General features: G+C 46.8%; 1 protein-coding gene across 1 annotated transcript; it reads right to left on the bottom strand.

The window, feature by feature from the left end:
- Window positions 1-7,432: 7,432 nt before the first annotated feature.
- On the bottom strand, window positions 7,433-11,313 carry DYNLT2B (dynein light chain Tctex-type 2B). The gene is made up of 5 exons (XM_084847784.1): window positions 11,139-11,313; window positions 9,899-10,032; window positions 9,657-9,726; window positions 9,076-9,139; window positions 7,433-8,316 (listed from the first exon to the last, which is right to left on the bottom strand). The coding sequence occupies exons 1-5, from the start codon at window positions 11,252-11,254 to the stop codon at window positions 8,269-8,271; spliced, it is 432 nt and encodes a 143-aa protein (XP_084703910.1). The 5' UTR covers window positions 11,255-11,313; the 3' UTR covers window positions 7,433-8,268.
- Window positions 11,314-12,290: the final 977 nt, after the last annotated feature.

Raw genomic sequence — 12,290 nt, forward strand, 5'->3', positions numbered from 1 at the left:
CTCCTGAGATCCCCAAACCGGTTTCCTGTCTGTTCCCCACAAGCTCTTTGCCTTTACCTTCCAAGCCCTTCGTGGCCTTAACCTCACATCTCTCTGGAAGTTTTGGCCCTGCAGCTCTACCATTCCCAGCCATCAAACAACTTTGCCCTTTCTCTTTTGCTGCCTCTTATGCCTCCAATACTTTTCTGCTACTGCATGTTCTTCAAGTTACTTCTCAAAACTCACCTTTCTTACGCCCTGGAAGTCATCTTCCTCTACTGCAGCCTTTCCTAGCCTGGTGCCCTCCAGGTGTGGCTGGGGAATTATGGGAGTTGTAGTCCAACACATCTGGAGGGCACCAGGTTGGAAAAGGCTGCCCTACTGAAACAAGTACTTTCAGCACATACTCACTTTTGTTACCCTTGCCTCCCTCTTTCTCTCCTCCTCCCTAGAATCATAGAATCACAGAATAGTAGGGTTGGAAGGAGCCTATAAGACCATTGAATCCAACCCCTTGCTCAATGCTTGAATCCAGGTCAGAGCATCCCTGACAGATGGCTGTCCAGCCTCATCTTGAATGCCTCCAGTGTGGGAGAGCCCACCGCCTCCATAGGGAATTGGTTCCATTGTCGTATTGCTCTTAACAGTCAGGACGTTTTTCCGGATGTTCAGCTGGAATCTGGCTTCCTGCACTTGAGCCCATTATGTCCTGCACTCCGGGATGATGGAGCAGAGATCCTGGCTTCCTCTCTGTGACAACCTTTCAAGTACTTGAAGAGCGCTATCCTATCTCCCCTCAGTCTTCTCTTCTCAAGGCTAAACATGCCCAGTTCTTTTAGTCTCTCTTCATACGGCTTTTTTTCCAGTCCCCTGATCATCTTTGTTGCCCTCCTGTGAACCCTCTCCAGCTTGTCTGCATCCATCTTAAAGTGCGATGCCCGGAACTGGACACAGTACTCCAGATGAGGCCTAACCAGTGCTGAGTAGAGGGGAACTCTCCCTGTGTTGAATTTTAGACTGTAAGCTCCTCAAGGGAGGGACTTGTCTCCATCTTTGTTCCTCTGTAAAGCATCATGCACACTGATGGTGCTATATAAAACGAACTGTCACTTTATATGTATGCCACTTTGCCATACGCACAACATGGTACCAAAGCATGACAAAACAAAAATATCAATACATCAGCAACACGTTGCTATCATACCTCCATGTAAAACAATTCAAAACAGCTTCATAATATACAGAATAAAATAACTTCAATATCAAAGCAATTCATTATGAGCAGGAGGCAGCAGGAGAATGAACCTTTTTAAAGAGCTGCAGAAAGAGATCGCTCTACCCCTCGGTCCTAGGTGGTATCAGGAACCAGGTGAAACCCTCTGGCCTGGGTAGTAAATGGCAGCTAGCAAAACTCTCTCTTCTGGTGATGGTGGTTATGATTATACAGTTACTTAAAGCAAACAACTGGGATTGCCTGATTTGTTACATCCCATGAAATGGAGCATCCAAGATCAGCTGACGTTGGTGCATTCCAACAACCACAGCATGTTTGTAAATGCAAATGTTTTCAGTTGGAAGATGCTGGGAAATTTGGAACCCAGCTCGCTAATACATCTTTCTAGCACCCATTGGTTTTGCTTTATCATCATAATTCTGCTGCATAAAAGCTAACATGCTGCAAAGAATATTGTAAAAACCATACCAGTCCAGTAACACATAATAAAACTTTCTTGCCAAACAGTATCACACTGTACCACTATAAGAACAGTGCACTCAAAAATAACAGCATAATATTATGATGATATCGTTGTGTGGTTTTGTTATATTATTATACCATACAATAGTAGTTATTTATCATGTCACAATAACACTACATGGCATTGTTCCATTTTATTATATAATTATCATTATATAATTTTATTCAGGAAGGACTTTGGCATGTAAGTTGGTTTGTTGCTGAAGGGATTTTTAACTGTTTGGGTGCTGTTTCTTTTAGTGCTGTGTTTTTAATTGATTTGTTTTCATGTTATGTTTTAACTGAGATTCTGTTTTCAATCTATTGTGAACCACCTTGAGTGCCATTTTTGGTGTCAAGGCAGGATAGACATCAAATAAATAAATAAATAAATATTGTTATTCACTGCAGTCATGTGCTCACTCATGTAGAAGTATTTTTAAAATGCGATGTTGCCTCCTCCAGTGTGCTCTGTGGATGAAGTTAGCTGTACATTTCACTAAAATTGCCAAAGGCTATAATTCTATATCCATTTACCTAGGGGTGAGCCCAGCTGAACTTAATGGGGCTGCAGTGCATACATAAGCTTGTACTGTAAGGCCACCTGGTGAGTTCATAGGAAAGGTAAAAATCAAACCAGGGGCATCTAATTTGTAGCTCAGGCTGCAGTCCCATGCATGCTTGCCTACCTCCTGCTGGCTCGAAAGGTGCTCTCTCTTCCTCTTGCTTTAAAACATGATCTCTCAACTTTACTTTCTTTCTGGCCAGTTTCATCTTCATCAAGACCGTATTCGGGGCAGAAAAGTTATTGTTGATGTTTAACAGCAGAATTTTTTGCATGCCTAAGCCCCATTTCCCCCTGAGTTTAACGGGACTTCCTCTCACTCAAGCGCATATAGAATTTTACCTAAAAAATGTTATTGGCAACTGAAGTAACCTTTCCAAGAACTTGAGCTTGAGAAGAGAACCGTTTCTGCATGGACAGGCAATTCTTTCTTTCTAATTAATTAATTATCTTGCCTTTCTATCAAAAAAATAGCATTCAAGGAGACTATGAACATACAATAGACTTAAGTCTAAATGTTGATCCACACCTGCATCCAGAAGAACATCACACACTCTCTACCCAGGTTTAGATAATAATGGTAACAGCAGCAATGTCAGCTCTACCAAACAGCCCCAGTTAAGATGTGAAAGCGTCCGTTTGGATCCAGTTTGTGTCCACTACTACTACTAGTAATAAGAGGAAGAAGAATAGCAGGAGGAACATAGGAAGCTTTTTAATAGCAGTCAGACTACTATCAGCATTGTCAACTCTGACTGGCAGCAGTTCTCTAGGTCTTGGGCAGAGAAGGATTTTCCCATCACCGGCTACCTGATTCCTTTTAAGCGAGCCAGTGTGGTGTAGCGGTTAGAGCACTGGACTAGGACTCGGGAGATCCGGGTTCTAGTCCCCATTCGACCATGAGGCTTCACTGGGTGACTTTGGGCCAGTCACTGACTCTCAGCCCAACCTACCTCACAGGGTTGTTGTTGCGAGGACAAAAATGGAGTGGAGGAGGATAATGTAAGCCGCCTTGGGTTCCTTGCAAGAGGAAAAAAGGGGGGATTTAATGTAATAATAATTAAAAAAACTGGAGTTGCCAGGGACCAAACATGGGATCTTCTGCATGTCACATATATGCCCTGATACGGGGCCGGTGAACCTCTCCAAATTATTTATTTATTTATTTATTTATTTAATTTCTATACCGCCCAATAGCCGAAGCTCTCTGGGCGGTTCACAAAAATTAAAACCAAACACACAATAAAACAATTTAAAATGTATAGAATATTAAAACCACAATATAACAATACAACCACAATAAAATCTAGCAGCAGTGCAGGAGTTTAAAATACAGATTTAAAACAGCAAAGATAAAAATTTAGAAAGCTAAAATGCCTGGGAAAATAAAAAGGTCTTCACCTGGCGCTGAAAGGAATACAATGTAGGCGCCAGGCGAATAATAAGAAATGGATTCAACTAAATAGTCCCAGTCAACACACGAAAAGGGAGATTTGGATGCATTTTGGATGTATCCGCCGCTGGTTTTTAGAGAGGTTCTGGGCCTAACCCCTAGTATTTTATTTATTTATTGCATTCATATCCCACCTTTTTTCCTCCTGCAAGGAACCTAGGGCGGCTTACATTATCTTCCTCCTCTCCGTTTTATCCTCACAACAACAACCCTGTGAAGTAGGTTGGGCTGAGAGTCTGTGTCAGTACTTGAGTGATGAGGGGAAAAGATTAGGGGGCTTTTAATAAACTCTGTGAGCCCCGTCCTCTGACACAAACACACAACACGTTTAGCCAAATCACGCTCCCTGTAATTCAAGCACTGCTCATTATGGCTACTCATTGGGGAGGGGAAGGCACTCTGTACATGCTCAAAGGCAGTCTCCTTTTTTTTTAAATACTACACCACCCCCGGGTGTAGCTTTGAAACTGGGGTTACAGGCCAAGCCCTGGCCAACTTGCCTCAACAAAGCGTAGTCGGGAGAAAGGCCCTGGGCCAAAGCCACCTGCCTCAGGGGAATGGGCGGAACTTACCCAGTCAGCCCGCTGCAGCCCCGTCTCCTCCTTCTCTTCCTCGGCTTCCTGATCCTTTTGCTCATCCCCCGAGCCGCCGCTGGCCGTGGGAGAGGGAGCCCTGGGGTCACGCCATCGGGACTCCAGGCCCGTTCCTGCAGTGTGGAGTGGGCCGAGGGGTGGCAGGCAGCACCTGGGACACAGGTCCCCCTCGGCTGCCCCAGAGAAGGGGGCCTCGCACAGCAAACACCGCTTGGACTTTTCGCTGTGCTTGAGCGGCTTGTCCCCCATGGTTGGGGGGTGGGGCTGGGGGCCAGGAGGCCACCCGGGGGCCAAGGGGGGCCTGGGGGCCAAGGGGGCGGAACAGGAGGCCGCAGGGAGCTCTCGGTTCAGGGGAACGGTGGAGGGGCCGCCGCCGCGCTGCTTCGGCCAAGGGGGGGCTTCGGGTCAATGGGGCGGCCGCCTCGCCCCGGCGCTGCACTCCCCCCACGGCCCACACGGGGGGGACAGAGCTCACTGCTGGAGGGCCGAGCAAGGGGGGGAGCAGCAGCTGGAGGAGCCAGGCCGGCCCTGCCAGGGAGGAGCCAACTGCCCAGCGGCAACGGCAGGCCCCTCACCAGCACCCCCTACTGGGCAGGAGGCCTACGCGCAGCTCGGAGTGGGGTGTCTTTTTAAGAAAAGTGGGGCACAAGGTTATTAAAATGAAACAATTATTATGTAATCGGGACCTCAATCTTGCAGTAAGGATTCCGACGGCAAGATGCTACGTGTTCTCAATATTATTTTACGGACTGGAGGTTCGGACACTTAAAAAGAACCATCTGAGGAAAATCGAACCATTCGAAAGGCGGACACGCTGATGCGTGCCGAGGATACCGTGGGCTGATCGAGTGACACATGAGAACGTACTCTGCAGAGCAAGCAAACAAACAGAATTGGTGAAGACCATCAAAAGGAGGAAGTTACAATCCCTTGGTCGTATTATCCGAGGTGAAAAATACACCTCATTTCACAAGGAGAAATGGAAGGAAAAAGATCAATAGGAAGATGAACATCATGGTTAAAAATCTGAGGGAATGGTTCGGCTGTACTTCTGTACAACTATTCAGAGCAGCGGCGTCAAAAACAAAAATTGCTGTAATGATCGCTAACCTCTGAGAGGAGATGGCGCCTTCAGAAGACGGAGCATAAGTTGGCGTGAGAGAAGGCACTTTGCATGTCTGAGGCCCTAGGCTCTGTCCTTGGCATCTCTGCTGCAAGGCTAGGAATAAATCCGGAGGGAAACTTTGGACAGTCACTGCTACCTGACAGTACTGGGCAAGATGGACCAACAGTCTGACATTGTCTAGGTAGCTCTGTTCTGTTATCAGCATCTCCTTCTATACAAATCTTGCTGTAAGATGATCATTCTTTAGGGTTAGCTCCCTCCTCCTAGAAGCGACATCTCCAAGTAGGGTGCTGATACATTTGTAGTGTGCAAGCATATATATGCACACGTAGTGCACAGTCCTGCCATTTCATCTACCTTCCACAGCAGCCACGGGAAATTCTGAATGGTCATGGATTGTTTTTCTAGAATGCCTTTTTCTCAAACAGCTTTCCCTGCTTGGCTTTTCAATCACTGGAAAGCAAAAGAATCCAGTAAATGGGAGTCCAGCTTTCAGCCATGTGTAATGGAAATAGGTGTCTTGGTCAGTGACCTTTGGTAAATGAATTGAGATCTTCTCCCAGTTGTCATCTTTAGAACACATCATGCAGCAGGGAGCTGGAATGGATGGCCTCTTATGCCAGCTAACTCTTAAGCATTCAAGATTCCTCTTAGTAGTCTAATCCAGCCGTCCTAAGTCAGGTGCTCTCCAGACATGATGGGCTGCCATTCCCATTATCTCCAGTCAGCAATCTCGTGGAAGCTTTGTTTCAATTTAATTATTGCTCTTTGAAAACAACTTCCTGGTCAATTTCTAGCTGTGTAGCCATGGTAGCCTGTTGCAGCAAAAACAAGTCATGCAGCGCAAGCCTAAGGGCGAAAAAAATTTATTCTGGCATAAGCTTCCATGGACCAGAGTCTACTTTGCTACATGCGTGAATTGCAAATTGATACAACGCTTCCTGTATCTGGTGAAATAGACCATGGTCCATGGATGCTTATGCTGGAGTAAATTTGTTAGTTCTTAAGGTGCCCCCAAACTCTTTATGCTTTCACTTCCAGCCACTTCCCACTGGCTTTATCGATGTGTTTTTTTCTCTTCTACCTGTTTTTATTGTTTCATTTTATGCTTATGTTTATGCATAAAATGCTTATTTTATGCTTATTTTAATGTTTTTAATGTAAGCTACATTAGGACCATTGTGCAAAAGGCAGAGTAAAATGATGCTAAAGAAATAAGATGTTCACAACATCACACATTAACAATACACTACCAGCAAGAAAACTCAAAGGTCCCTGGTTCAGAGTTCATGCTAACCATGTGCATCAGCTTGCTAGATGGCCTCTCTTATATCTCAGCCTCCTCAAACCCAATATGAATATGATACTGGACTATGGTACACTAGAGCTGTGACATGATCAGAAATAGCTGGTTTCACCTGCTCTTATGCCTTTAACAGCAGCTTTTTACTGCACAAAAATATGCCAGGTGTGCCCAATCTATGTCCTTGCATATGTCCCCCACAAGGCCTGTTGTGCAGCCCCCATATTCCCCCTGTGACCATTGGCTAATACCCCCCACCTCCACTGCTAATCAGGTTCACTGTTAATGGCAATGGGGACACAGCAACCCTGATTGGAGGTGCTGGGGTGGGGAGGAGGTTTTAGTCAAATTAATACGTGAGAGGCCAATACAAGCTGCCAGTGTCTGCAGGTCAAGGTGCTGTTGGTGTTACACGTAAAGGAAGTTGACAATCCTACTTTACAGGTGTTTATATGGATTGCAAAGAATGTAGACTAAGTTCTTTGAACACTCAGAAAGCACAATATAAATTGTAAGTTGGACTGCAACATTTGATTAATCAATTAGGAGAATCAATTAAAAAACTTATCAGCTACAAGAAGTTCTCCAATTGGGCATCAGATAATCTCTCAATGTGTGTCTTCTAAGGGTGCTTGTTACAATACATGAGTGCATCTGTTAAAAACAGAAGAATGCCTCTTTTCATAACTTTTTTTTACTCATATGCTAATTTTATGAATCCCCTAAGATTTCTTTATTCAGATGACAATCCTAATTCTAAGTTTAAGTACATGCACTTGGCAAAGAGTGATATAAGAAACTCCCTCCTCTGATAGGTTTATTGAGCTAAGCAGTTAAGCGATGAGTTGGGAAAGCTACAACAAAATCTGACAAACCTTATTCTAAAGAACAGAACGTAACCGTTACAGGTCTTCCTTAAATTTTGTTCCTTGGAGAAGTGAGGCAGAATGTGGAAAGAGAATGGAAATATATGTAGTAGGAGAGAAAATAATTTTCAGGACTGGATTAGTAGCAGAACTCATATGGGAGTGTACACGGATTAAAAATTACATAGTGTATTATATTGCAGTTGTCACTGAGATTTCAATATCTTCATTCAAATGGATTGATATTCAGCATATGAGTTTAGCCTCTGCAACACACATAGTGGATTTTCAACTAGAATGTTCAGTTGTTGGTCCTGGCTGTATCCAGATGGGTCCCATCTTGTGTCAAGCACAAAGAACAGTTACAAGTAAAAATAGGGCTGAATTCAGCGGGATGCTCTCCTGTGGAAACCCCAAGGAAATGAACAGGGGCTGTGCAAGAACACTACCAATTCATTTCAAAGGGAATTGTGCAGAAAGCTCCACCTATATACAAAAGCAGCAGCCCGCGATATCTTCTAAGCGTCATGTAGAAAATGTATTTGTTAAAGTGAGCATCCATACATTTAAAAAATAGCGATACATAGCATATTGCTTCCTCAATGTCTCTGAAACAATGGCCTTTCTTCTTCAAACTCTCCATCAGCATCAGTAGAAGAAACAGCCAAAGGCAACCACCACACAGAAGAGGCTGTCCTGGGGAAATGATAGGAGAACAGATTTGAGTGAAAATGCCCTCAGGTGAACAAAATCATGAATTTTGGTATCTGGTGCAGTAACAAGCATGAAGGTTTCTGCTGCAATTTTTCTTTAAAAAAAGGAAATGAAACAAGTTTCTAGGTTTTATGAGTGAGAAGATCAGCTTAAAATCCCTTGAGCTTTGCCTGGCGAGACCTCAAAAGCCTGGGGGGAAGGGAGAAGTGCCAGTTCTTAGGACCCAGGTTCCTAAAGACACACCTGCTCCCATATCAACCTGCCCATGTGCTGAGATCATCTACTACAGTTTCTGTCAGATTTGGACAATACACCATTTAGCTGTCCAGGGATCTGCATACTGAAGGAAAATGATCCTTTTTAAAAGACGGAACTTAACTTCTGAGGTGTTACACCGTCTCCAATCACTAGGTAATGCTACCCAATTCGGCATCTATCAACTTTGTACCTGGTGAACCACGGAAAAGTAATCTCTAGCTTTGCTACTCTAAAAACTTCTCAGTCTCATAAGGGGCTGTATGTTTTGATTAGGGCTGGAGACAGGTCTGCGTAACTACTAGATTTTATATATTTTTTAAAAATGGGTGAACAGATATATTATTGCTTCTTTGTCCCAGCAGTCCTGGGTGCACCCTGCAAACTCTCTTCCATCTAGGAAGATTAATCCTGTTATGTCTGTAGGAAGGTTCAGGGCATCCATTTCCTGTGGATGACACCTGGTAAAAATGGCAAAGCACTTACATTCATGAAAACATCCTGGGCATAGTTGTCGGTGTCAGCATCCCAGAAGCATCGGGCAGCCATGCTGAAGAAATAAACAGGGACCAATCCATTAACAAGCTTGGTGACAATTATTAACATTTAGACATTGTTCATTCCACCTGAAAAGCTGGGATGGTTCTCCATAAGCTGCCATGGGAGCCAATATTGAAAGAAAGGTGATCATAGTGTATACTTAATGTCCCCACCTTCAAATTGGACTGTCCTATGTGCTGGAGACAACCAGAATGCTAATTACATGAGGCCAAAAAGAATGAGGATTTGTATGAATTCACTCCAGACGAAACAAAAGACGGGAGTGTTAGCGGCATCAAACATGCCTCCAAGCTGCCTGATTTGGTCTGGATATGGTAGGTGTGTAATGCAAATGAGAACAAATCGTTTTAAGTTTCTAGAAGAAATGTGGTAATTTGTCATTTGTAGAATGTTCAGGATAAATGCGAAGCACTACTTAGTCTTGCAATTTCATCATTAACATAAATAATACTGCAGAAATATTTAAAATTTGGAAAATTCTGTAGAGCGGGAAAAGCCAGACTTACTTAACTCCCTCGCCTCTCTGCTCTCCGATCACCACCTGCACGACTATTTTATACCGGTGAAATCCTTTCTCTAAAAATGAAGAGGTGAAGAAAGGAGATTAGGAAGAACTGATAGATACATAGCAAGAGCAGATGTTCTACGAGGTGGAAAAAGAAAATCAGTGGTGCATGTGTGGGCAAAAGAGAGAGAGGGAGAGAAATGTAGGAAGAAAATGGCCGTTTCTCCAGCTACATCTTATTACCTTTCAGGTTGTCTCGGATTATCTCTGATAAGGATTTGGTGAGATGCGGGATATCTTCAGGAGTGTACTGCACATTGGCCAGGTGCTCCTTTAACACCTCATGGATGCAGTCTTTCACTGTAGAAGAGCGGAATCTAATAGGAAAGAGAAGGGCACAGGATTGCCTGGCGTTCTTTTCCCCCTCCATCAGCACAGCAAGTAACTGGGCTGTGGGACATCTGATTTGCGAGCCACACTATGGACTTGGACGACAACTTCCAAACCTCAGACTTGCTACCACATTCAAGAGGATTTACACCCAATCTGCACCTTCAGAAGAAACACATGGTATATATCTTCATGGACCGTCCCACTTGAGCACACAGGCAGGAGACATTTTAACTGAGTGCTTTGCTACAGAACGTCCCGCATACAGAAAACCAGTCTTGTCTCAGGGCATGGCTGTACTGCGCAGCAGTTGTGCTGAAACTCACTGGCCTGCATCTGTCCTGTGCCTGGAAGGGAGACTGCCTTGGAATACCAGTTGAGCAAGCGTGCTCAACAAGCATGTATTAATGGCTCTGCTTATACTTGGAGGGAGGTATCAAGTGAGCTGCTGCTGTGCTGTGTGCTATGAATGAAATGGGGATCACCGCAGGCATGGCAAAGTCGCTTTTCACTCAGGCCCATAGATTTCAGTAGGATGTGCAGACCGGCGGAGCTGCTCTGTGTCACTGAAAACAACAGGGCCTTTTCCAGTCGTTCTTCTGAAGTGGCTTAATTGGTCTGGATTGTACCCAAGGGAGCTTCAAATAAATACCCAATAAATAAATAGCTCCTTCCCAGCTATTTATTGGTGACAGCTTGTGACATTCAGTTAATTACTTATTTCGGGGGGGGGGGTAAGCGCCGGAAGCCCCTAAACTGCCCCCCCCAACCCAATTATACATACAGGAAGGCTGTACGCTGCTTCAGGATTTCTGCAAATGGCACAGCAGCCTCCCCCAACCCAGCGCCCCCAAGAGGCGTTGCACTACAACCCCCATTATCCCCAGCCCCCCCGAGTCCCAGATTTGTTGGATTTGCTGGGCCCCTCCCGCCCGCCGCCTCCCACACGGGCCGGGCCACAACGCCCGGCGGGGGGGTGACGGGGGTCGCGGTCCAATCACTCCGGGGGGCGCCGGGTCGGAGCCGGCGGAGGTGCAGAACTGCGGCGAGAGAAGCCGCGGGCGCGCGCGCCTCCCCCCGCGCCGCCACTGACTTGTGCTGGAAGGCCGGCCGGAGGCTGTAGGTGCGGGCCGCGCTGGAGCCGCTGGCCGGCCGCGGCGAGTGCGCCGAGCCCCGCGCGGCGGCCAGGGCGGGCGGCGGCTCCGCCATGCCGCTCCCGGCGCCTCCAGGAGAGGCCCGCCGCCGTCGCCACAGCGACCGCCGCTTCCGCCTCGCCACGGCGGTGCCGCGCCTAGAGCGACCCGCAAAGGGCCGATTTCCGGGAAAGGTCGCAGCCCTCGCAGTCAGACGCTCTTGACCATCGTTTTCCATGGCCGCGGAGCGGCGTCTCTCTGGAAATCGGCATCTCCATGGTTACCCCCCCCCGCACACGTTTTGCATCGTAGAGATAGGAAACTGTAGAGCCGCCACCGCTCCGGACTCAATTCGAACTATCCCCCCCCACCCGCTTTCCTCTGGAGCGGGGATCGTCGCACAGGTGGCACGGGACAGGGAGGCGCCACTCTGTGCCTGTGGCACAACTGGGGGGAAACGCGATTACAAGTCTATGGCGCCCTCAGAAAACCACCACGGCCACTGGCCGCTTTCAATTATTAACGGATGTTTCAGCCCGTTAGTCGCTCTACAACTTTGCTATCTCTATGGGGCGCGGACAGCGCGAGACCCGGAAGCCACCTTCCGCACGTGACAAGGAAGGCGGCAACCACAGAGAGAGAACGAGGGGGAGAGGCCACCGGGGAACTGTCCCGTGGCTTCCGGTGCGATCTGGGACACCCCGAGTGCTCTGTGATCGTTGGTAAAGCAGCCTTCCCCAGCCTGATGCCCTCCAGAGGGGCTGGACTACAACTTGCACCAGGCTGGCTGGGGAGGGTGGGAGTTGTAGTCCAACCCATCTGGAACTTCACCAGGCTGGGGGCTGCTGGCATGGCTGCCTGGGCGTCAGCGGCGACACGGCAGTGGGGCGACCTGCCCCCCGCCCGCCCTGCCCGCAGAGATGGCGTACTTCTTTGGGAAGAGCCTTCGCTGCCCTCTCAGATAATAAAGATGCAAAATTCAGCGGTGAAGCACAATAAGATAACAGAGGCAGAAGCAGGAGTTTCGTAGCCTGATAACATTCAACAGCCCAGATAAAACCTGGGCTGAATTCGGCTTCCCCGGCATGCTGTGCAATGTCTGGGCCAACAAA

The sequence above is a fragment of the Heloderma suspectum genome, chromosome 3 (assembly GCF_057233095.1).
Source record: "Heloderma suspectum isolate Gila_16-S chromosome 3, 16-S_ref, whole genome shotgun sequence".
Classification (NCBI taxonomy): domain Eukaryota; kingdom Metazoa; phylum Chordata; class Lepidosauria; order Squamata; family Helodermatidae; genus Heloderma; species Heloderma suspectum.

Bases quoted from the DNA above. Each gene is read 5' to 3' on its own strand.
- DYNLT2B (XM_084847784.1), bottom strand. From the start codon at position 11,254: ATGGCGGAGCCGCCGCCCGCCCTGGCCGCCGCGCGGGGCTCGGCGCAC. The intron at 9,727-9,898 runs GTAATAAGATGT...CTTCATTTTTAG, and splicing joins AATCCGAGACAACCTGAAAG to AGAAAGGATTTCACCGGTAT. The intron at 9,140-9,656 runs GTAAGTCTGGCT...TTATTTCTTCAG, and splicing joins CAGAGAGGCGAGGGAGTTAA to CATGGCTGCCCGATGCTTCT.